Source organism: Equus asinus, chromosome 8 (assembly GCF_041296235.1).
Source record: "Equus asinus isolate D_3611 breed Donkey chromosome 8, EquAss-T2T_v2, whole genome shotgun sequence".
In the NCBI taxonomy this organism is placed as follows: Eukaryota; Metazoa; Chordata; class Mammalia; order Perissodactyla; family Equidae; genus Equus; species Equus asinus.
Window position 1 is genome coordinate 25791657 of NC_091797.1, and position 26615 is coordinate 25818271.

Genomic DNA, 26615 nt, shown 5'->3' on the forward strand with positions numbered 1-26615 from the left:
TTCCGAGGACCAAGTCTCTTTCATTCTTTCCCCTCACAAGACCAGCTCAAGAGTCACTTCCTCCCCTGTTCTGAACGCCCTCGCTCCCAATGCACTCAGTGATGCTCCGGTTTCTGGCCCATTTGCCAAACGGGATGGCAAACAAAGCTGATGAACCTACCCAGCACGTAATGGCTCAGATGTCCAATCCCCCACCATCCAGGTGCTCTCAGGGGGAGCACCTCTGGGGAGTGGGCTCACAGAATTAATTCCAAGCATGGCGGTTTTGCCGTATGAAAATGCGCAAACACTTCTCCAAGATAAACGCTGATGATGCTGGCACTGCAGGAGGGGCTGGAGGCCCCGGGGGTCCTGGAATGGGAGGCCGTGGAAACTCTGGCAACAGCAGCCAGGGATGGAGTCTCCACTGTGGTCAACACCTGGGCTGAAGCTCCAGAACTCACAGAGGCAAATCGAGGACAAGGAGTGGGTCCCCATCATCAAGCCAGGTCACCGAGTCCAGGATATGAAGAACAAATCCCTGGAGATCTATCACTTTCCCTCTTCCCATCAAGGAGTTTGAGATCATTGACTTTTTTCTGGGAATGCCCCTCAAGGAAAAGGTTCTGAAGATCATGTTGTACAAAAGCAGACCAGGGTCAAAGAGATTGTAGCCATCAGGGACTACAGCAGTCATGTCAGTCTGGATGTCAAGTGTCCCAAGGAGGTACCCACTGCCATCTGCAGGGCCTTCATTGTGGCCATGCTCTCCATCATCCTGGTGCAGCAGGACTACTGGGGGAATGATGTCGGCGCACCCCACATAGTGACAAAACACTGCGGCTCTGTGCTAACGTGCCTCATCCCTGCCCCCGGGCTCCTATGCCCAGGAAGCTGCTGCTGATGGCAGGTGCCACCAGCTCTGCCAGCTTTGTCAAGGCCACTTCAGCATCACGTCCAAGACTCACAGCTCTGACCTCTGGAAAGAGACTGTTCCCTAAGTCTCCCTGTTAGGAATTCACTGACTCACATCAGAGTATCAGAGGGGCCCACCACATGCGGATTTTGTACAAGAAAAATCAGTGAATTAGACCTGAAAGCAAACCAACAAACAAAAATCCCACAAACATGGTACGGGAACGTCCTAAGGAGCAAGTTCTCCTGCAGGCTCCCAACTACCATGTGGCTTAGGGGAGAGGCGCTGGTTGGGAGTGGGAAGACCTGGGCTCTCACGCAGTTCTTCTGCCATTTCCTTTGTTCCCTAAAGCAGGTCACCTCCACTTTCCATCTGTACAATAATCTCTGCTATTGCCTGCTTACAGGATGGCTGTGAAAAAGAAACAAGATAATGCCTGAGAAAGAGCTTTGGAAATGGCAACACAGAGGCCTAGGGAAGCCTCACGGTCATACCTACAGTGCCCTGGGCCCCCACGGTCACAGGCTCACGGGCTTTCCTCCCAGCTCTCCTCCTCTTCTGTCCTGTGCCATAGCCAACCCGAATGTGTCGTTGTGGTTTAAACTCAGCCTGCTTTTGTCCATGTCTAGCCTTTGCTCCTGCTGTGCACTCCTCCTGGAAGGTTCTTCTCTCCTATTTCCTTAGGTCAAATCCCCTTTATCCTTCATGCTCAGCCTACATACTACTTCCTCCAAGGACCTTGCCCTCCCAAAGAAAAGCTTTCCTCTGCGCTCCTATGCCACCTTATCTTTAGCACAATGACCGCTCTCTGACTTACATTGTGGCTATTGGTGTGCAGAGTTTGTGATCTCTGCCATGGCACCTGACTGAGGGCAGGGTCCCTCTGGCATCTCACCTGAGCGTTAGCATGGAGCTTGTGCACAAAAGGCACTGGACACCATCATATTGAGTTGCAATCAATCAGAAAGGACCTCTAGAGGTAATCAATGTCTTTGGGCCCTGGAGGCAGAAGATGAGCGGCCAGGCTCCAGGGAGCAGGTCTATAAACATCTTTTGACAGAAAAGCCCAACTTCAAAGCCTAGCAATTTTAGATTATATTTGCATTGGAGGCTTTTAAAATAGCAAAACTTTAGATTTATGTCTCCGTGAACAGATGTGGAAGGGAAAATCAATTCCTCATAGGATTGGCTTATTTGTTTTTTATCGCAGTGCTAAATATTATGCACCAAGTGACAAATTAATACATAAATTGACCTAGAGACGTACACACTAACTCCACTGGATGAGAACAGAGTGAGGACCTTCTGGAGCTTCTCGTGGCTGGATGTGGCAGATGTCTGCACGTTATGTGTCAGTCAAGTTGGAGTTCCCCAAAAAGATGCTGGAGGTGAAGACAACTCTAAAAGAGCCCAGACTTTTCCCCAGAAGAGGGGAAACACTCACACACGTTGTTTCATGGTATGGAAGGCTGGCGCCAGCTTGCCACTGGCCTCGGAGCCTTTCCGGGGCTGTTAGAAGGATGTCAGGAGAAAGGCTTGCCAGCACCCTGGCCCCTTCTCACCTGTGCCTTCCTCCAGGATGAGAGGAAGAGAATGGAGAAACATCACAGACTGGCCCTGAGGGCAGTGCCCTCTGGAGCTGGCGGGGGCCTGCCCACCCCAATCGACCACCTGCTGTCCCCTGGCGTGGCTCCAGGAGTGAGTAATGTGAGCAACTGAAGCATGAGCATGACCATCCTCCTGCAGGCATCAGTGTCCGCACCCTCTCAGGAACCTGGAGGGCAGAGTGGGCAGGTGGGCATGAGAGGCAATGGCGGGGCCACATGAGAAGATACGTCTGCTCATCCCCTTGGCCGCTGTCCCACAGCCCAGGATTCTGTAGGCAGGGGAGGGACCAGAGGGGGATGTGCGATCCGGGATCCACCAGGGAACACCACAGCTGACTTCTGGCAGCCAAGGACCGGCGTGGGCTTCCAGAGAAAACAAATCAGGCAGAAAGAGCAAGACTATTCTCTAAAAAAATTCCATAAACATGGAAAAAAACTAAATGCGACTGCTTTCCCCAGGAGAGGGGATGACACATAATAGACAAAGCTTCTGACGTGGTCTAATGAAACACCAAACCGTTGGTTCTTAACTCTGGAGACAGAGAGAGAGAGAGAGAGACTAAAGAATATTTTCTATTTGTCTGGCAACCTCTCACTCAGGTTCTCATCATGATGGACACCGGATGTCCTTTGAGGGGAGAATAGAAGAGGAACAATAGAAAGGGGGGAGGATTTGCATAGTCAGGAAGGGATACATGGAAACCACAAATGACAGATGGGTGTCCTTATCCCCTCAGACACAGGTTGAAGTCCGCCATCACACGTCTGAGGAGGCTGGGGCTCCGGTGACAGAAGCACCCATGAATTTGTCATTTGGGAGACTGCAAAAGAGCCCCCACATTCATAAACACCATCTTGAAGCAGCTTTGAAGGTGCCAGGAAATTAGAGGCTCCAGCGTCGAGTGGAGCGTCTGCACCGGGTCAAATGAGGATTTTGCCTGGAAATAGAGAGGAGGTGCTTTAATTAATCAGCCACAGCCTGAGTAAGAACGAGAAAGCACTTCTGTCAGGAAAGGCAGGGAGCTGCCAGCGCAACACATATGTGTAAGCGAGGAGGAATTCCCCTCTCCCCAGGACACCTGTTCAATTAAAACTGTTTATAAGAAACAACTGTGACACGGTCACCCTGCCACATCCCACATTCCCAAGGAGGGTGATTTCGCAAGCCCCAGAGGATAGATGCAACAGAACCTCTCCCTCTCTGGCTCCTGTGGGGGAGAATGGAGCAGTTAGGGTAATCTACTATAAACCGACAGCTTCTGAGGAATTGGTATTGTTTCACGGTAGACGAAGAACATTTTCATTTCTTGAGCATTCCGCCAAAGTATTTATATCCATCTCAGAAGGGCGTATGTAAATCGAGACTGGAGCTTTCAAAGAATAGGGTTCCTTTTTTGCAGTCAAAGCCAGATGCTGGAAGAGAGAAGCAATAGAGTTAACAAACTTTTTTCCAGGTGCTCAAGGTACAAAAGTCATTTTTTTTCTAAGGGAAAATGTAGCTCTAGCCTTCAAAAATTCTTGGGGAATTTATAGCTCTGGAAAAATAGCAATTAAGAATGGACGCTTTCAGGGGCTGGCCCCGTGGTCGAGTGGTTAAGTTCGCGCGCTCCGCTGCAGGCGTCCCAGTGTTTCGTTGGTTCAAATCCTGGGCGCGGACGTGGCACTGCTCGTCAGACCACGCTGAGGCAGCGTCCCACATGCCACAACTAGAAGGACCCACAACAAAGAATATACAACTATGTACCGGGGGGCTTTGGGGAGAAAAAGGAAAAAATAAAATCTTTAAAAAAAAAAAAAGAATGGACGCTTTCAGATTTCAGTTGTCTTTGTGTTATGGGGTCTTTTCAAAATCTGTCCTGTCACTCTGCTCAGTCTGGGGGCTCCCTCAGGCAGGGACCCCTTCATCCCCAACCACTCGGAGGGGACAGGAATCCCACCTCCCTCAGAGTCTCTGTCCCACCTCTTCAGGCCCCGGCGAAAGCTCTCTGCATTTCAGGGATGTGCAGACTGTGTGCAGATGTCAGAAATCCTCTCCCTGAAGTTGTCAAGATCCTCTGAGGAGACCATAAAGAGAAAGCAAGGGAAAACATGTTCATGATTTGTTTTTAAATCAAAGGAGGTGAAGAAGAGGATGAGAGGAGAAAAGGAAGAGTGTGGAGGAAGAAAGGCAGCGTCATGGATGCTGGGTGCTGCCCAGACCCCTCCCTCAGGTCCCAGGCTTCCCCGGCTGCCAGGTGGTTGGCTTGCCATTGGCTTACAGCTACCCAGCCTCCTTGGTCCCCTTACCCCATGTGGGTCCGCCTGCAGGGCCATCCCAGCTCCGCGGCTCCTGTGGGTGGCCGAGGCCTTTGCTGTGACTGCATCACAGCACTTCTCCCTCTGCCCAGTGCTGCTTCCTTCATCCCCTCCACGGGAGCTGTTCCCGGGAAACCTGCACACAAAGCTCCATCTCAGAGTCTGTTTGCAGAGAACTTGACCTAAGATGGGTAGAGGGGCAAAATTTTTAGTGTTTTCAATGGGTGGACAATTTTCATCGCCTACAGAAAAGCCCGATAAGCCAACGTCAATACAGCCCTGGTAACGTTTGGCGGATTCCTTGTCCGTTCAGTATTGGGCGTGTTTCTGTTTATGCTGTATGTCCTAACTCTCCCTAGAGTGTTGTCATGTGACATTTTTGTGTCTAAAGCAGGATCATTTTTTAAAACCTTAAAAAAAAAATCAGAGATTCTGTTAGACACCTAAGATTAAGTCACTGAGTTACTTTGTGAGTGGCTTTTTGGCTTTTTAAATGGAAAGGGTCTCCATGGTTCCCTAATTTTTTAAAAGATTATTCTATTGAGGTCACATTGGCTTATAACATTATATAAATTTCAGGTGTACATCATTATATTTCGGCTTCTGTATAGACTGCATCATGCTCACCACCAAAAGCCTAGTTGCCGCCGGTGGCCATACATGTGTGCCCTTTGACCCTTCTGCCCCCCTCCCATCCCGTTGCTCTCTGGTAATCTCCAGCCTGTTCTCCTTATCTATGTGTGTGTTTGTTTATGAGTGAAATCATACAGTATTTGTCTTTCTCTGTCTGACTTATTCTGCTTAGCATAATATCCTCAAGGTCCATCCATGTTGTCACAAATGGCGTGATTTCACTTTTTTTTACGGCTGAGTAGTATCCCATTGTGTATATATACCACATTTTCTTTATTCGTCTTTTAATGGGCACTTGAGTTGCTTCCAAGTCTTGGCTATTGTGAACAATATTGCAAGGAACATAGGTGAGCATACATCTTTTCAAATTAGTGTTTTCATGTTCTTTGGATAAATATCCAGTGGGATAGCTGGATGATATGGTATTTCTCTTTTTTAGTTTTTTGAATCTCCATACTGTTTTCCATAGTGACTGCACCAGTTTGCACTCCCACCAGCACTGTGTGAGGGTTCCCTTTTCTCCGCATCCTCTCCGACACTTATTATTTCTTGTCTTTTTAGTAACAGCCATTCTAACGTGTGTGAGGTGGTATCTCAGAGTAGTTTTGATTTGCATTTCTCTAACTAGTGATGTTGAACATCTTTTCATGCGTCTGTTGGCCATCTGTGTATCTTCTTTGGAAAAATGTCTGTTTACATCCTCTGCCCATTTTTTGATCGGGTTGTTCATTTTTGTTGTTGTTGAGTTGTATGAGTTCTTATATATTTTGGAAATTATCCCATTATTGGATATATGATCTGCAAATATTTTTTCCTAATTGGTGGGTTGTCTTCTCATTTTGTTGATGGTTTCCTTTGCCTCGCAGAAGCTTTTTAGTTTGATATAGTTCCATTTGTTTATTTTTTCTTTTCTTTCTCTTGCCTGAGGAGACATGATATTCAAAAAGATACTGCTAAGACAGATATGAGAAAGCGTACTGCCTATATTTTCCTCTAGAAGTTTTATGGTTTCGGGTCTTACATTCAAGTCTTTAATCCATTTAGAATTAATTTTTGGATGTGGTATAAGATAATGGTCTACTTTCATTCTTTTGCATGTGGCTGTCCAGTTTTCCCAACATCATTTATTGAAGAAACTTTCCTTTCTCCAGTGTATGTTCTTGGCTCTTTTGTTAAAGATTAGTTGTCCATAGACATGTGGTTTTGTTTCTGGGCTCTTGATTCTGTTCCATTGATCTGCATGCCTGTTTTTGTGCCGGTACCATGCTGTTTTGGTAGCTGTAGCTTTGCAATATATTTTGAGTTCAGGGAGTATGATGCCTCCAGCTTCGTTCTTTTTGCTAAGGATTGCTTTGGCCCCTAATTTTTCTTTTCATTTAGGATAGTGAATTATTTTTTACGCTTTTGCTCTCTTTTACCCTTTTTTGAGCTGTGTTCTTTAAAATAACATCTTAGTTTCTTTTTATTCTTTTGCATGTGGACAAGGAAGCGCCCAGCAAGAGGCCTGTGTCCAAGAAACAGACCTGTGTCTTCTCTCTTGGAATCTAGAACTAATTTCTCCAGCTCTTTCCAGGTAACAAGGTACCTGCTGGTCTAGAATTTTCAAGAAAGCCCAGAAGGAGCATGTTAAATGAACCTACTAATTCTCTTCAACATTCCTGAATTTCAAATGTACATTTGTTTGCATACCGTACAAATGCTGATATTTGCCTCATAGTCTCTCTTCCGTGCACATTATCATTTCCATCCAGATGATGAAAGCTGCTCGAATTGAGTCAGAGAAACATAGTTGTACTATTTTCTATGCACAATTATGAATTTCAGAGGTTTATGGTATTAGACTCTGGCTTTTTAGAAAGTCACATACTGCCTTGCGAAGTTCATTGGAACATGGACTGGAAGCGTTTAGACTGGGTTTAAGTCCCAGCTCTGTCACTTGCTAGCTGTGAGAACTTGGACAAGTTATTTAGCTCCCCTGTGCTTCATTTTCCCCATCTGGGAAAAGAAGATGATAATCTTAGTACTGACGTCATAGGGTTGGCATAAGGATTACGTAAGTTGATTCGTGCGAAGTGCTTAAACCAGCGCCTAGCATATGATAACACTATGTTATTAAGCCTGACAGACCTCATTGAGAGCAACAGTGAGCACACAGATCTTTGATTCTTTCTTCAGAGACTCTGGCAGTTATTTATAAGAACTTGGCTAGGAAAACAGCTCTTGTGCCCAAATTGTAACGACAGAAGGAACACCAACTAGACTTTCCAGGCTATAAGCTGCTTTGTCTTTCAATCCTTCCTGCTTATTATTCATTTCGTCAACTTGGTTTCTGAATCCCCAAATTTTACCTCCATACTGTCTTTCAAGTAACTTGCTTTACTTCCATTCTAATTGTCTTCTCTCTAGTTCCAACCCTCATTTCCTCTTGTTTGGTCTGGAGCAATAGCTCCCTAAGTGACCTACCCACTTCTATTCTCTTAGCAGCCCAGAACCATCAGTGGTTCCCCATGGTGCTTCCGTGGTATTCCCAACATGGCCTCCACCTGACATTTCCTCCCTCCCCATCATGTGCCTACATTTGTCAGTCAAACTGGGTTACTTGCTGTTCATTCATTCAGTCAATCAACACTTCTTGGGGTGCCAAAAAGCCAGACTCTGTTTTCAAGAAGCTTGCTATAGAGTAGAGAGATAGGTGTTATTAATTCACAGGATTAAAATTGCTAAATTCAGTTGCAACCAAAACACAGAAGGAACAATAAATCCTACCTGGCAGAAGGATGAGGGGGTCATGGAAGTCCTTGCAGAGGGTGAAGAAAGGACCAAGTGGTGTAGGGAGAACTTTTCTTTACAGACTGACCGAGGTGTAATTGAAGTCTAATGAACTGCACACGTTTAAAGTGTACAATTTGGTACGTGCTGACACTTGGGAAACCATCACCACAATCAAGAAGATGAACACATTCATCATCCCCCAAAGTTTCCTCCTGCTGCTTTGCAATCTCTTTCGCCTGCCCCTCCCCTCCTCCCGCCCCCTGGTCAGGCAACCACTGATCTGCTCTCTGTCACTGTAAATTAGTTTGCATTTTCTAGAATTTTATACATAAATGGGATCATACATTATGCACTGACTGTTTTTTGCTTGGCTCCTTTCACTCAGCGTAATTATTTTGAGATTCATCCATGTCGTAGTGCATATCAATAGTTTGTTCCTTTTTATTGCCGAGTCCTTTTCTATAGAATGGGTGTGCCATAGTTTGTGTATCCAGTCAAGTGTGGATGGACATATGAGTTATTTCCAGTTGTTGACTATTACAAATAAAGCTTCTATGAACATTCATCTGTAAGACTTCGTATGTACAATGCTTTTATTTCTCTTGGGTAAATATCTAGGAGTGAAATGCCTGAGGCTTATGATAGCTGGTTCAGTCAACACTTATGGGGTGCAATAAGTTTAACTTTTAAGAAGCTTTTAAGAAGACTTTAACTTTTAAGAAACTGTCCAACCGTTTGCCAAAATGGTCGTAATGTTTTACATTGCCTCCAGCAGTGCATGAAAGTTCCAGTTGTTCTATATGGGAGCGTTTTCCTTAACATGGAAACAATGTGAGGATGAAAGTAAGTGTGATATTCAGGGAATGTCAAATAGTCCTCTTTGAGCGAGTAGAGTGATGGTGGCCCACAAGGCAGAAATTCGATTTTAGGCCAGCTCGTGCAGTGCTTTCGTACTGGGAGTACACATTCCGGGTGATGGAAACTCTCTGTGGGCTCTTGAGGCGGGGACTCCATGGTCTGGCCTCTGTCTCTGCTGTTCTGTGAAGTTTCCCATCTTCATATTGTTCTCTCTCTCATGCTGTCCCCTTCCTTAGACTACATCCATCTACTGCCTTGGTGCCATCTTGGGACCATCTATGGAAAGACCAAGACCTAACTGAAATGCTACCTTGTCTTCAAGTTCATCCCTCACCCCTGAGTTTCTTTAGCCATTCTTTCGTAATTCACCCATGGCCCCGAGCCACACTCACATTACAGGTGAGTCCCCTACTTGTCTGAGGTCTCTGACAGCAGAGGCTAGGGCTCATTCATACAACATCACCCACAAGAACAATCCCTTTTGGAAGATATATCTTTAGACACTTCACTTTTGGTCTTATTTTTATGCAAAGCCCAAACTAAAATAACATTTTAAATCAACGAAGGTATAAATCTCTTTGCTCATTTTGCTGAGACCTAAATGAGACTATGCGGACTGATTCTAAGGAGGAAAAAAAGTTGCTTCGCCTCCCTCCCAGCTTTAGTTGGCTTAACCATCTTGGCCCCGATCCTTTGATCTTTTCTGCTCACCAGGTCTCCCTCACTCAAGTGTGGCAGATTATGTAAGTAGTGAAAGAGCAACAATTTTGCTAAGAAAACGGTTATGTGTTTATGGAAGTTCAATAGCTCAAAATGTCTAAGGAAACCATTTAACAGGCCTAGAGAAAGAAAGCAGAACTGGGCCCCAGCCAGTTCTGCAAAACTAGGGCCAGCTGAGAAGTGCCCACCATAAGGAGGGCCATTTTGAGACACTGCTTAGGTGCCAGGTCCCCATCCCCAGGGGAGCCTCCACACCCATCTCTCTCTCCTCTGTGTTGACACAGAGCAAAGTAATCAGTAACAGCGAAAAAGTTCCCAGGAAAGGGTATGTGGCTTTAAACAGTCTGATTTAGACACTTGCAAGATTCACGTCTTTTCCATCTCTCTCCAAATTTTCCATAAGACGTTCGTCATTAGAGAACGTTGAACCTAATTATTATTCTTTGAAAACCTACTGTGATATCTGGGGGTTTAGACTATGCTGTCTGCCTTCAACCATTTTAGCGAATGGCCAGGAACGTGAATAAAACGTGTGTGTGTCATTTGGGGACCTGCAGTTTGATCGCTATAATGTGTTTCACTTCCTCTGGGCCCACCCAGAACAGCAGGTGCTTCCAAATCCTAGCCTCAGTTCAGGAGGACATTCTTTCCAGAGAATGCCATCCTTTCCTTTAGTGTGTATTGGCCAAGGGAAATACCAGAACCCTTGGGCCACGGGCTTGGTTACTTTAGTTTTTAAACTGCCCTGGAAAGTTCTATGGCTTTGACATTGAATCAATATCAGGAGCACACCAGAGGCCACTGCTACAATTTGCATTTCACTATATATTTTCTAGCGTTAGAAAGTCACTAGACTATGTGGAATTTCCCCCGGGGTCTTCCCTGGACACCTCCCCTGGGCTGTTGCTCTGCCATCTTGTTTTGCTTATCACTGGCCTCTCTGATCAGGGCGACAGAAGGATGAGAGGGGAGCAAGGCAACTTGAAACGCTCCCTTCGTTCAGACTAAGCGGAGGGAATGAAGTCTGTGAATTTAGCTGGGGGCAGCAAGAGGAGCCTAGATGGGAAGACCAGTAGAGATGCTTCTTCACTGTCCTGAAGCTGCATGCGCATTCAATATAGGACCTCATTTGTTTTGTTAAATTGACAATTTCCTTTAGCAGGAAATAAAGGTTCATACTGAGTTTCAGACTAGCTACAGAGTAAGAAATAGCTTCACTTTTTAAAGACTTTGCTTTGTCAGGCATTCAGCATGTAACCTAATTTCATTTGATGGTATTTGTTTTTCCTTCTCCATTTGCTGCCTAGAAATGTGTGCTTCATTATCTCCTGCAGAGTTGGGATTGGGGGGGGTGAGCTAGAGATTCAGAGTTTTCTGGGCCTCAGAAGCACTTAAAAAATAAAATAAAATAATATCAAATAAAATTAAAATAAATGACAACAGCAGCCATCCCAAACACTTCACACCATACCACTGTTACTCCTAAGGGGTAGTGGCCGGACCCCTCCAGTTTCCATTCCACAAGCATGGAGAGGACCAAACTCAAACATTAGCACAGACGTGAGTAGATTTTATTCCAGGGAAAAGTGGTTTTTATTTGAGGGAAAAGTTTGCATCTACTAGGCTCCTTTTAGGATGCAACAAATTAATACTTTGTTTTAGATTTTTTTAAATTCAAACCTTCCAAAGTTGTTCTAACATGAGAATAGGACTTGATCTAAAAAATTAATTAGAATGGAATATGATTTCCTGGGCTGAAAAGCATTACTTTAGAATTATCTTTTTGAATATTGATATGAAGGAAAAGACGCACACAAGCAATTGCAGAACATCAACTTTTTAATTTAGAAAGAATAAACAAGCAATTATCAGGGAGAAAAAGACACACATCGCTGAGTCTCTCAATAGCATTGGCCCTCTACATAGCTCCAGGTGCCCTCAGCAAGTGGCAATGAACTTACTTGATGTCACACAAAAGGGCCACCCCCCTCAGGATCCAGTGATCTGGGGACAAGACTGTTCGCAAATACACTACAGTGATGAAGGTCAAGTCGGTTCGCCTTGGTTTCTTGTAAATAGGACACACGTACAGCTTGGGGTCCTTGGGCGCGGTGGAATTAATGGCGAAGATGTGCAGCACGGGCAGCTGTGTGAAGAGCACCTTGGGGGTGGATTCTGTGAGCTTCCCGTTCCGTCTGTCCCAGGCAGCTCCGTCCATATAGAGCCCATAAATATACACACCTTCCTGGAAGAGTCAACCATAAGGTAACAGGATTTTTTAAAAAAATTAGGCGCTGTGAGATCGGCATCTATTACTGTAATAAAGGTCGTTGGTTTGGAAGGAAAATATATACCAGTCTCAAACGCTACCAAATAAGAAAACACCACTGGGCACGCTGCACTAGTGAAATATTGAGCCCAATTTTCCCCTGCGATATATCTGGAGGCTATGAGCGCTGAAGAAATGTTCCTGTTATTGGTTATTTGAGCGTGGGGGTGGCCTGCTTGGGACAACAGATTTAGCCAGCAGTGCCAAATCACCTCTGTGGGGAGATAAAAGTCTCTGAGAGGTCTGGCCTGTCGGTGTAGGGTGGGACACAGAACAAGATTTGGAGCTGGGTGCCACGTAGGATCTCAGCCTGCACTGGCCTAGCTAACCTGTGGCTCTAACTTCATCTCAGTCATAGGGTGAAGAGAGATTTGTGCAGCCAGGCCTGGCCAGCAGGAGAGCCAGAGCGCCCCCAGAGGCCAGGTGTGGTAGAGCAAGACGGGCATGCTGGGCAGGGAGGGGCAGGGCTGGTTCAGCAGTGGCTGGCTGTCAGCCCAGGTCTCTCTTTCACACAATAGGACCTGCCCGAGAGATCCTCACCATTAAATCAGGAGACAAGACACACACAGAGAAAAAAATTGACAAGACATGAATTGAATACCAGCACACACTTGTTAGAGGGCTGCCCTGTGAACAGCGCTGAGGTTAAGGGCAGTGACTTCTGACGTGAAAGCTACTGTGGGCTGGAGTGCTCAGGGGCATTTGGAGAGGAGACGGCCTTGAATCTGGCCTTGAAGAGTGGGCTGCTTTTGGAAAGAAAGAGGAAAGAGGGTAGGCTTCCTAGGCAGGAGCAATACCACAAAGAAAGGCAGGATGGGTAGGCAAGCCCCAGCATTTTATTTAGCAGAAGGTTCAATGGTTATAAAATAGGTTAAGACTTGACCTTGGAAGAATCTAGATGCCAGAGTGAAGAGTGTGGACTTTCCCTTGTAGGCAGTGGGGAGCCATAGAACTTGGCTCAGTGAGAAAAGAAAGGCTAAAAGGGAATCGCAGGGGAGACTCCAGTAATCACAGAAGCTGATAAGACATATTTATGTAGGAGATGGTGCCCATGTTTCCATTTCCAGTGAGGATAGGGTAAGGGGAAGTAAGTGTAGATTATAATAAAAGGGAGTGAGATTAATTGCAAAGTGTTTCCCGGAATCCCCTCGTGTGGGCTAACAGTATGAGGATCGTATTTTTTGAACCAAAACGTGAAGTGCATTGCTTGACAGTGAAACCAGGGGCAATCCCAGAAAATCAGGACACAACCAGATTGCCACCATCAACCCAGTGGGTGACAATTACTACATGAACAATACAACCACTTAGGTACCATCTCACAGTAAATTGTATCCCTTCTAGGCCCCTTTCAATCTCAGAACTTTACAAAGTCATAGTTGGAAGTGAAGTCATAGTGAATTGTATAGTGTCTCCCCAAAATCCACATCCAACTGGAACCTCAGAATGTGACTATTGGGAAACAGGGCCTTAGCAGATGCAAATAGTTATGGTCATACTGGATTAGGGTGGACCCTAAATCCAATACAACTGGTGTTCTTATAAGAAGAGGAGAGGACACACTGAGATACACATAAGGAAGAGAGCTCTGTGACAATGGAGGCAGAGACTGGAGTGATGCAGCTACAAGTCCAGGAATGCCAAGGCGCTGGTCCCATGGCCAAGTGGTTAAAGTTCCACCTGCTCTGCTTCAGCAGCCCAGCGTTCACAGGTTCGGATCTCAGGCGTGGAACTATATACCACTCATCAGGCCATGCTGTGGAGGCATCCCACATACAAAATATAGGAAGACTGGCACAGATGTTAGCTTAGGGCTAGTCTTCCTCAAGCAAAAAGAGGAAGATTGCCAACAGATGTTAGCTCAAGGCAAATCTTTCTCACATCCCTCCACACCCCCCCAAAAAAACAAGGACTGCTAGCTACTACCAGAAGCTAAGAGAGAGGCATAGAACAGATTCTCCCTCAGAGCTTTCAGAAGAAGCCAACCCTGCCAATACCTTGATTTCGGACTTCTGGCCCCCTGAACTCTGAGAACACAAATTTCTGTTGTTTGAAGCCACTCTGTTTGTGGATAGTTTGTTACAACAGCCTTAGGAAACTAATACAGGCCTTGGTACCAGGAAACAGGGTACCGTTGCAACAAATACCTAAAAATGTGGAGGTCACTTTGGAATTGCGTAATGCGAAGAAGCTGGAAGAACTTTGAGGCTCATGATAGAATAAACCTGGGTAGCCTTGAATCTAGAGATTGTTGGCAGACACATGGAGATTAAAGCACTTCTGGTGCTGTCTCTGATGGAAATAAGGACCCTGCTGTTGGAAACTGGAGGAAAGACAAGCCTTGTCATAAAGTGGCAGAAAGGGCCAGAACTTGGAAATCATCTGGTCCAGCCCCCTTATTTGACAACTGAGGGAATGAAAATCAGAGAAAGGGAAGACAGGATGAAGATTTATCGAGTGTCTATGTGGGGTCCAGCACCAAACCTAAATGGTCCCCTTTCATTCTCACAACCATCTTTAATGAGGGTATCATCTTCATTTTATAGGTGAAGAAATTGAGGCTCAACAAAGTTAAAGAACTTGCCTGAGTTCACAGAACAGGTAAGCGTCCTAGCAGTGGCTCCCAATACAGCTGCTGCTTATCTCTGGAGCCCTGCCTTCTTCCAGCCAGGCATCCTTCCACCCAGGGTCCTGCAGCTAGTGGGGACACTGCTGGAACTGACCCCAGAGCTCATGACTGCTAATCCAGTTAGTCTCTACTGCCCTCAACACTCATCAGTTCTGTGAGTAGCCCACAGCTATAGCTGGAGACGTGTGGAAAATCCTTTCTAGCAAACACAAGTGTAACTTGTAGTTATAAGGAAATACAGTCTGGGGAGTTCCGAGGACTGGTCTATAATTCCTACTCCAGCAAATGGAGGAGGTGTTGGCATTGAGGTCTCTGGTTACAACCAAGGAAACCCTGGCTGCAAAGCCAATGAACTTAACTGAGGCACTCATAGGTCAGTTTTAAGCAGAACTTCAACTTTCCGCCCTGGCTCCAGAACTGCCCCTGCTATTGCCCAGGGGTGCCTACCCCCGGGGGTGACGTGATCTCTTCCTTGGTCTGCCGCAGCACCTCATTGTGGATGGTCACGGAGTCCAGGGCCCAGCCTTTGTGGGCTCGGGTCACTTCTTGCCTCATTGCTGTGAGGAAGCCTTAAAAAAAAACAAAGAAAGCAATGATTTTGATGCGTTGCTGCAGTCCACTTTAGAAACAGGAAGGGAGCAGTGCTAATGCTCCTCTCTTATCAATCTCCGAATGCGCGCCCATCCAAGAGGAGCTGAGGTCTAACCTCAGAAGGGACATCTCTTCCCAGTGTTTTGTTTCTATGGGGACCTGCGATGAGCTAGATATTTCTCACCAGCTGACAGCAGGAAGGCAGTACCCTTTCTGCTTCAGACAGGGCCTTGGTTTGAAATTCTCCCGGGATTTCAACCACACAAGTCCTATAAGGGTTGTAATTCAGTCCTACCTTATCATTGCTGTTTGAAGATACAGTGTCTGGCATGAGACTGGAATGGTAAAATATTCTGAGAACAGCATTCCAATTAAAACTTGAATCAAACCATTATCAAGCTTCTATTGCTATAATGGAACAATTTCATTTAGTCTAAGGAAATAAGGCATAATGCCCAAATAGAAAACCCGACTTTCAATTTGATCAAACAAAGCAATCACACCGGAAAGGAGAGCTACATATTTTAATGTGCATAATACAGTTATTTTAAGACAATACATGGTTCCGCATATTGCAGCCTTTCTTTAAAGTTAATATTTGCAAACCATGCCATTCAACTCAATAAGAGAAGTCTTTCTTGGAGAGTAGCATTTGATGTTAGAAACTATACCCTAAACTTCAAAATGGACTTCAAAACCTTAGGAAAATTTATTTGTGACCTACATATTACATTTTGGCTTTCATGTTAACATCAAAAATTATGCAGCTCTTTACTCACAATCATGAATGAATTTTGGAAAGTGTATGTCCCTGCTACTGCTAGTGAGATTTGAGAACTATCATGCACAAACCAACACATAAGTGATAATATTTTATCAAGTTTGGGAGCAGAGGGGAGAGAAGTTGCAAGGCATAGTTACAGGCACTGAGTTAGTAGCCCGTGGAGTTAGAAAGAAAGAATTGGCCCCTAGCCTGACTTAATAAGAGAGTCAAGTTCTTGCTCCCAAGTCTCTTCTTGGTTATTAAATCAGACACTTGGGGTGCATTCATTCATTCATTCATTCATTTGTTAAATCTCTTGAGAGTGGCCACCAAGTACCAGGCACTGCTCTAGGTGGAATGACCACAAAGATGAAGAGGCCATCCATGGACCCCGGATACAAAGAGCTCAGTTTAGAGGGAACATGGAAGGAGGCAGAATATACAACACAATGTTCTTATTAGCAAAGGTGTGAACAAAGTGAACCACTTAGAAAGACGGCCCAAGGAAGGCTGGCCGAATTGAGAAGATGAAGTTGAAGATGACTGTTGAAAAATATGTAGGAGTTTGCCAGTTTGGACAATTCCATTTAGAGGAAAAGCATTTGGAAAGGCGTGGAGGTCTAAGCTAAAGAGGCAATGATGGCAGACAAGGTTAGAACAAAGGTAGAGGGGGACTTTTCAGGGTCAGAGCTTGGACTTGATTTTGTAGATGGTGAGAAGCCACTGAATACTTAGAGTAGGCAAGTGATTTGCTTGTATTTGCTTCATATAAGGCTTACCCAGAGCACTCACTCAAATAGGATTTGGTGTGCTAAAGAAAAGCCCTTGCATTAATCCAAAGAAAAGCTGGTCAATCAACCAGTGCAGCTAATTGAAGGGTTTTCATGGGTGATTCTCATAAAGCTATAGTTTCACAAAGCCGAGAGTGCCTAGTAGGAAGGGATGATTTTATGAGACAAAGGGTTAATTACAAGGTCAGTAAACATAGTGGAAGTTTGCCTGGAAGCAACTGCTGGTCAATGCCCATCGATACCTGTAGAGTCACTTGAGGTGATTTGATCAGCAGGTGATTTTGTTGACTTCCATTTTAAATACTGGGGACCTCATACTTTAGTAGTAAAACAAACATTTTCTGTGTTTCCCAGCTAGTGGTATATATGGCCACAAGAAGAAAATCCAATTTTCCCTTCTAAGTCACTCCATGAAACCGTCATTTCATCATTCAACATTAAGCGTGCACCCATGTGGTGTATTAGACACCGTGTATCCAAGTAGAGTACTTAGAATTAAATTGACCTATTTTATGATATTTTAAAATTCACCAGTGATCTATGAATCTACAAGGTCATAATGCACAAGACATGAATCCTGGTCTTAACCATCCATCTGCACAAGTTGAAAAATTGAATTTTTCTATAACACTTTAAGTTTCAACTAAATTGCAAATTTAACTTCACTCCACATGGGGCACTCAGGACAATGATATAGGTGCCAGATGATGAATGAGCGGGATTCTCTCTTATGTAACACACCTGCTTCAAAGACTTCGGTCATTGTCAGAGAGCTCTGAAAAACTCTAGGGTAATTAAGGAGACACCATCTCGTATCTTCTCCCTACTGGGGAATATGCATATTGTTGTCTAGCTGGCTTCAACAATAAGCCTCCTAATGTTTAGGAAGCACTCTTAGTATGCCAGTAGATAGAGTCTAGAATATACATGATCTTGAGCCATTAAGAAAGGAAATGTTAAATAAATACATTGGAGGCCTGAGACTGGAGGGGAGGGGACTGTTCCACGGGCCAGTCCCACATAGAGAACATGGAGAACATGTGTATTTTTCCAAGTCTTGAGAGTTTTGTTTTGGCTTACCTAAAAAGAAGAACATGATCTTGCAGAATTCAAATTGTAGTGAATCTACTGAATTATTCATTATTGAATTTAAAAAATGAATGACCATCCTTCTTGTAGACTGATATCAATTCTAATGGAATGAAAATCTGTGTTTTCTGAAGCCCGTATAATTTAAAAAGACTATTGATACATTTTTCTTTATAAAAGCTTGAAAAGTAGTACTTTTGTCTTGGCACCAATAATTCTTAAAACAAATTTCAACCATCAGTCGTGGAAAAGTGATTCCTATGTTCATATGTTTGACTCTGAAGTCAGAAAGAAAAGCTAGGGAAAGTCTTCAACAAGAATAACCTTCTATTCTTTGTGAGATTTAACCACCCACATGAAAATGGGTGATTTGACTATTCAAACATCTGAGTTACGTGTGGTCTAAATGAGGTGCTTTAAAAAAATTGTTTCCCTTCCAACTCATACAGCATAACGAATTATTAATACACTTGTCAAGCTTGTTCTTTAAAAAAATTCACCTTTAAGCTAGGATTATACTGTGGAAAGTCAGGTCTAAAGTAACACTTGCTGTGTCTTAATTCCGGTAATAATAGTAACCCAACGTTTCAGTAAACTACTTACTATTGTTTGACTTGTGCAATCGTTGGCTTAAAGAAAAGTGTAGAGTGCTTTAAGTATCATTTCAAACAAAGCCTTGGAAAGATGAAATAAATAACTAATCAGGAAGGTTGCTCTTTTTGATTTTATAAGGAGTTGGTTGGGATTCTGTAATGATGGTTCTATAGGCGATGGTGGTTTTGTTTTAATAAATGAATCAGTCCTTACGTAATGGGCCTTGGGTTGTGCAGTACTTCCTGTCTTATCAGTTACTAAGCCTCCCAGTAGCATCTTTGAAGATGAGGAGAAATGATGTTCCTGCCACAAGTTTATGACAGGCAGTTTTTCCCCCAAATGAGAAGCAAATGGAGTTCATTGGTAAGTTAAATAAAAGGTCAGAAATCATTAAACAAAATGGGGTTGATCCACTCAGTTGAGTAAAAATGCACCAGGCATGTTTTCTGATGCTTTGCTTGATGCTGTAAGGCAGGGATCTTAAACTTGGCTGAAAATGAGCATATCTGGGAAGACTTTAAAACTCCTGATCCCCAGGCCACAGCCCAGATCAATAAAATGAGGATCTCTCCAGGTGGAACCCAGGCATCAGTAATTTTTAAGGCAGGGCTTCTCAAACTTTAATGTTCAAGGAATCACCTGGCGAAGGGCTCTTACTAAAATGCAGGTTCTGATTCTGCACGTAGGTCAAGTGTGGGGCCTGAGATTCTGCAGTTCTATCAAGCTCCCAGGTGACGCCAATGCCAATCTGGCTGGTGGACCAGATAATCGGGTAGCAAAGGTCTAAGGCCAAGGTTCTTCACACATTAGAATGATGAAGACGAAGGGAGCTTTTAAGAAAATGAACTGTAGCGGCTCTAGAGGCCTCATCCCCAGAAGTTTTGATATAATTGGTCTGGGGCCCCAAGCATTCGTGTGTATTAAAATCTCCCCAGGTGTCTGGACCGTGCGAGCAGGGCTGAGAACCACTGCTCTGTAAAAAGATCTGCGTGACAGGCCACAGACAGGTTACTGACCCACATTTGTTTCAAGAATAAATTTGACACGTGGGAAGAGAAATGCCTAATAGTATAAGCAAAATATTAGGAAAGCTGTCAGTAGTACGAGCTCTTTCCAGAATCCCCTGAGATGCACGTGTTCTCTGCAATGTCATTAATGCAGGACACGGCTGGTTCTGGCAAAACATTGAGTACAAGAGGGCGAGCTGGGCTAATTCTCCTGGCCAGGCTAGGATCAACTAACTCCACCGTGTCTCCCGTGACAAAATGTGTGCTGCTTTATGCTTCGTTTCCCTTGACCCAACCTCTCACCTCTCCCCTCCCTCCCAAACCTGTCCACTGTTCTCTCCAGAGAAGTTCTGTGGTTAGCAAACTCTTCAGCATTTTCCACCTCTTCACAGAACATTCTTTCCATCTTCTTAGTGGAACCTGGCTCACCTCTGAAGACACTGTCCTTCCCAATTTTTCCTACACCCTTTATGAGACTCTCTCCTGCTTTGACAACCACACTCTCTGGCCACATGCCCCTCCCCTCATTGTCTCTGACAAACACCCATTTGCCCTCATTCACTGAGCATCCTGCATCATCTGGGTCTCTTCAGTATCCCACTCAGCATTTTGACCTCTCAATTCCTTGACCTCATCATTTCTGGAGACCTTCTCCTCAACTCCACCCCCTCTTTTCTTCACTTCCTTTTCTAGTTAGTCTAGATCCATCCTTTTCATCACTTGCCCAGCAAAACCCCAAGCCTGGATGAACCAAATGTCTCCCTCCTTACACCTATTCCAGGCTGCTGAACCATACTGAGACCGTCACACAGTTGCCACCATGGTTAACCATCACCAGCCTCGATGGGATTCTCAAAGCTCCCCAGCAATCCTTCCCTGTCCCTCTTATTAGTCATCTTTCTTGAACTTCTGCCACACTCCTTAAATCTCTCCTCCAACACCTTTCTGCTCTTGAGATCACTTCACTTCCTTCTTCAAAGAGAAAATAGAAAGCATCAGATGGGAAGTCCCTTAACTTCTTGCCACCAAACCTACAAACTCACTTGCACCTATGCTCATTCCTTCCTTATTGCTCTTGTTACAATGGGAGAGGTGTCCCTCCACCTGCCTGGAGTGCATCGCTCCACTTGGGAGTCATCCCCTCCCGCCTCTTTTACCCCTCTCTGGTATCTTTGGTCTCTCCCTCTCTTTCTCTCTCCCCCTACCCCTCACCCCGCCACCCCCGCCCCATGCATGCGCATGCATGCCTTCCTACCAGTATTTAAATAGGCTCAAAACTCTCCCATCATTAAAAGAAGAAGAAAGAAAATTCTTCCTTCTTACCACTACTCCCCCAATTTGCTTCTCCTCTTCAAAGCCAAACTTCTTGCGAGAATTATCCGTGTCGTCCATCCTCACCCTCTATCTCCATCTCCCGGTCTCTCATTCACCAGCCCTGAAATCTGACAGTCTTCTTGCTGATAAAGCCATCTGACCGTTTTTGGCCCTATCTTACTTGACCTCTGGCAGCATCTGTTACTACTTCCTCCCCTCCCCTCTGTCTTCCGACACTGTGTTCTCCTGGTTTCCTTCTTTTAAGCTATTTGGACATGAGAGGACCATTCCCAAGAGTTTGATCTGGAGGATGGTGATGCACAAGCAAATATAGCAGAATCCTGGTGAGGATGGCTTGGGAGAAAGATGACCAGACGGTAGCACTGGTGAGGTTCCCAGGAGGATGGACTACTCTACATTGGCAGTTAGAAGTGAAGAATCCGAATTTTACACTGGGGCTTTAGATGAGTCAGTCTTAGGGAGAGAAGAATAGTTGCATCTGTGAGAATGGGCGAGGTCATCAATGAAGGGGCCTGGGCCAAGGGCAGATCTAGCCTGAGCAGAGCCCACAAGAAGCAGCCCTCTGAGAGGTAAGAGGAGAACCAAGGAAGGTAATGGACAGAAGGCAAGGTATGAAAGAGTTTCCAGAATCAGCATCCTAGTATAGTCGAGGGGAATGATGTTGGCAGGAAGGTGGCCTTGGAGAGAGCAATTTCAGTACAGTGATGAGGTTGGCAAGATTACAAGGGACTAGGTGGTTGGTGAGGAAGGTAACTGTGTGCAGAGGCTAGAATGATAAGGGATGTGGTTGTGACTGAAGCCAGTGCATCTAAGCCCCTCACACACAAAGCCAAGGAGGACAGGTTGTTATTCGCTCTGGAGGCATTGCTAGGGCATCCACAGTCCTTCTATTGTTCTGTGATTTGGGGTCAGGCAAGGTGAGTGCCATCACTCATCTTGTGGTTTAGAACCCTGCAGTCCCTCCACCCGGATTCCCTCAGACATTAGGGGCAGCTCTGGTTCGGCAAACAGTAGCTATGGGGCATGCTTACGACTGTTACTAGATTAGAGGAAATCCCCCAGTCCCCTCCAATCCTAAAGAGCTATTAGCCCTTGGTTTGCACACCAAACAAACATCAGGCTTTTACAACCGTCCTCAAGACAAGCATTCAGAAATTGCTGCTAACTGATGATGTCACCCTGAAAACAAACACCCAGGTAAGAGGTTGTAGACGATTTTTACAGTAACAAAAGATAACAGGACAAAATTTATCCATCTCCTAGCTTGAGCAAAATCCCCTCTAATGGAACATCTTGATTTGTATTAGTGAATAATAAGTTGTCACTGATATCTGCTACAACAGGCTGGCATGGTCTGTCAAGACACTGAGAAAAAAGAAAAACCAGAAAAATGAGAGGAGTTTGGCATCCAAATGGCATCAAGCTCCAGATTGAGTTAAACATTAGAAAATAATGACTTTGCCTGGTTCAATCTAATCTAGAGGTGAGAGACCTGGAGAGCACGTTCAGCCTCTGCTCCATTTCATTAGCAGCACCTGTGAGTCATACCTAATGTCAAATGGCAAAGCATGACTATCAATTAAGAGGTTCTGAAAGGCAGTCAATACCCTCACTTGAAGTCAGGCTCACTATAACTCCGTAGCCTGTGGGTTTAAACATATCCCCACCTATCACACACACACACACACACACACACACACATTCACTCTCTCACACACACACACACACACTCGCTCTCAGAAATCAGGATCTAAATCATGTGTACCTGACGTTCTGAAAAGGTGCACCTGTGGGAACAAGAGACCAAATAAATCCTTTGAGAACCCCAAGAAGCACAATCTTAAACAATGTGTGAATATGTATACCAATGACTGCTGGGAAAACCCAGTGGAGGACAGAGCTTCTCCTGGGCCTGAGGCAAATTCGTGAACTGCCAAAAGCTGCACCACTGAACAAATATAGGGTCATGGGTACAGAGAGCTGGGCCATTTTAATAATCAAATCTAATTGCCACATGGTTGAGTTCGTCAACTGCAACAGAAAGGATAGCAAAGGGAGCTGAAGACACCAGATTGGCTCCACAGTGGCTGATTCAGCCCCTTCAAATATGACCAACAAAACATCAGGCCACCATAAGGCCACAGAGCAGCAGCACACACAGCATGAGCTCAGACACAGACCGAGGGGCAAACAACGCCTGACGCCTCTCCTTGCAGTGTGGACTTCAAAGTCACTTAGGCCTGAGGAGCAATCGCCAGAGGCATGATGGGAAACACACATGAGACAGTATCAGATGCCACACGACAGTGTAAGAACACAAAATAAATGGTCATATGTGAATAAAATATGTTCAAGTGTTTTATAGTCTAGGTGACTTTGACTATACGTATTTGTGATCAAAATGCAAACTGCATTACATTGTATTTTACTTAAAAGTGTGTGGTTTTTTTAAATTAAAAAAATTTACTTAAATGTTTTGAGCCAAAGAAAGAAATTATTTTATCAAAGGGGTCTGGGTTAGAAGACATAAAGCCCAGGAGAGATATTCATGTTGAGAAATCAGTCGTTGACCTCAAATAGTGGCCAGAGAAGGTTCCGAATAGGAAGGACTTGATCAGCTTGCACACCGCCTGTGAACACTCATGCAGTTCATTATGTTTTCCGGATTTCCAGGTGATATGGAATGGAAAGTAATTTGTCTCTAATGTCAAGAGAAGGAAAAGGAAGCAGAGAGTTGATTGGTGTGCAAGGAAAGTTGACCTCCACTCTTCTGTGCTACAAACAGAAAGCCATCATAGATGGGGAGTATGTGTGTGGGCCTGTAGGTAAAGGATGGGGTGCTTGCATAACTTCAGAGCTTTCTCAGCCACAGAGAGCCATGAGAGAAAGAAATCAAAGTTTAACTTGAAAACAGGAATGAAGCAACGAGAAAGGATTAGTATTACCAACAAGCAAAGACCAGTAGGAAAACTGAAATATACATCTACATTTGTATTTTTTTAAATGTTCTGGTTTGCAACATTTCTTAACAAATAGTAACAATTAAAGATTAGTTCATATGAATAATTTGCTACTTTAAGTCACATTTTTTAATTGAAAAAATCAATCACTAGAAGAGATTCTGGGCTGTGATATATGACTTAGTCATCTGTGTCTATGGACAGCCAGCGATGAACCATCCCCACTTCCTTGGTTTCTGAATATCAAAAGTGCACTTAATGACCTCAGAGTTTTTCAAATCACTGGTCCTTGCCACTCTCCCAAACTCCACGGCTGCCTGCACACCTCTCCACCTGGATGTCCTACCAGCCCTGGCTGCTCCTTGCCTTTCCGCCCAACCTGTCCCTCTTCCAGTGCTCCCCGTATTGTACCTTGCCTTCAGCCTCAGCCATTGCCACTCTCTGCTTTCTCAAAGACGCCCATTTAACCACTCCATCAACTCCGTCCCCTCCTCCGCACCTGGTTAGGGTCCCAGGCTCCCTCCCTTGGACCTGGTAAGAGTCTCATTGCTCTGGGCCTCCATACTCCAGTCTAATCTTTACCTTCTCATGGGATTATCTTCTATCTTTAGTGACTTCCCATTGCCTTGTGGCACAGCCCAGGCTCTCCCAGAAGACTTCACGCTCCAGCCTCACTCCCCACCACCCCTGCTCCTGCTTCCTGAGCTCTGGCCACACTGGTCTCCTTTTGTCCCTGGACATGCCTTGTCTTTGCTCAGGCTGCTGCCTGGAATGCCCTCTTCTCAAGTCTCTGCCCCTGCAAACCCTACTCTTGCCTCTTCTTCTCAGCCCTGCCGCAGCAGAATTCCTCTCTCTGCCCTAGCGTGGCACTCCATTCTCACATGGGTGAAGCACTTATCACATTACACTGAAGTTGTGGATGTGTCTGTCCTACCAACCAGATTATGGGCTCCTTTAGGGCAGGAATCAGGTCTCAAATCTCTCTCTCCATTGACAGCACCCAGCAGAGGGGCTGGCAAATGGAAGGTGGTTAAACAATCCTAATTAAGTTAAATGCTATTTCTTCAGGCTCTCAAGCCAGAAATTACCTGGTGACAACTTACTCAAATTGAGGGCTGGTAAGGAGGACAAAGACTCATAAATAGACACACAAAATCTGAGAACCAGAATAAAAAAATTTCCTCCCCAAATTCAAAGGAAATTCTGGGAGAAAAATAGATCAGTGAAATCTGGGGGCTGTCCTTTACATATCTAAAGCCTATCGATATAATAATATACTATGTATAATTTTGGTAAGCTCATAAAAACCACCATGGTTTGTATTTTAAACCTGGAAAATGTTAAGGCATTTGAATATGCATGAAGTGAATGAATGTATGTACATAGAGGGCAATTAAATATATACTTTTAAGGTATACTATTTATAGAAGTATTATTTACACAGGGAAAAGTGCACAAATCATAAGTGTACACCTCAATGAATTTTCACCAAGAGAATACAGCCAGAGATGCAACCAATATCTGGATCAAGAAATGGAGCATTTCCAGACCCCCCAAAGCCTCCTTGTACCCTTGTGCAGTCACTGCCCTCTCCCTCAAGGGCAACCACAACCCCTGATTTTTAACACCATGGATCCAGTTTTGCTTGTTTCGATTCTTTGTACAAATAGAATCATACAGTATGCACACATTATACATACAATACAATGTATACCGTATACATACATTGCAATGTGTTCTGTTTGATTTCCTCCGCTTAATATTATTTTATGAGATTCAACCATATTGATGCGAGTAGCAATAATATTTCCTAAATCTGTAAGCGTGAATCCTTCTTAAATTGCATCACTAGTGGGGCTGTAAGGTAAGGAATCCAACATCCCTTCATTTGGGTCAAGAATTACTTGAAATAAAACCATCCATATTGTAGTAAGACAAAAAGTTGTCATGTTTCTGAACTTGAACTCTATGACATCCAGTCAGTAACACACTCAGTAAATATTTCTAGAATAAAGGAATGAATGCGCAGTGGAACCACAAAGCATTTTTTCAGGGGGAAAACAACTGAGGGAGGACAGACTGTAGAAGTTAACTGAAAGAAACTTCTGCTACGTGATCATTTTTGAAATTAGTTTAATTTTCTGAATTCTAGGAAATTTTTGCATATTTTGGTGTTTCATTTTTGTCATTTTCATAAAAGTTTAAATACTAAGGTTTGAGTGAAACTTTTTTACTATTTCACATATGCTAACCATAGACTGATGGTTTGCTGAAGTGAGTGAGAAGAAAAACAGAAGGTTTTGCCACCATACTGAGGAAATGATATCGTAGAAAGAATTTCAGATTGAATTAGTAAAACAGATACAGGAGGATGCTCTGTGGTCTCCAGCCTTTGAAAGCATATGTCCAGCACTCAGCAAGCTGTGCGCCTCTATATTTTATACATTTATCACACAGTGCTACTAACAACTACCCACATCTTCCAAGTTGGGCCACTCTCCTACGAACACATACCTTGGGGATTAAAGAAACCAGTCATCCAAAACACATTGGGCCTCCCTTCAAATATCCAAGTAGAAAACTGAGCATTTCTTTCCAAAAGTTCAGTAAACCAGAAGCCCAGTGTGGATGAGTCCCAGGACACTCTTTTCCAGATCTGAGGTATGCGAGCATCATACATGTTGTCCAGGGCATCTCTCAAGTTCTGAAAAAGATAAAGTTAAAATATGAGAATCAGAACAATCAAC

General features: G+C 44.3%; 1 protein-coding gene across 2 annotated transcripts in view; it reads right to left on the reverse strand.

The window, feature by feature from the left end:
* Positions 1-11607: 11607 nt before the first annotated feature.
* The window catches only part of DNAH8 (dynein axonemal heavy chain 8), a 263980-nt gene continuing 248972 nt past the window's right edge, over positions 11608-26615 (reverse strand). For both annotated transcript variants that reach the window (XM_070514986.1, XM_070514987.1), the window contains exons 87-89: positions 26383-26572; positions 15186-15307; positions 11608-12025 (exon numbers count right to left, since the gene is read on the reverse strand). In XM_070514986.1, coding sequence (XP_070371087.1) covers positions 11738-12025; positions 15186-15307; positions 26383-26572 — 600 coding nt within the window. In that variant the 3' untranslated portion in view covers positions 11608-11737. The remainder of the gene's footprint in view (positions 12026-15185; positions 15308-26382; positions 26573-26615) is intronic.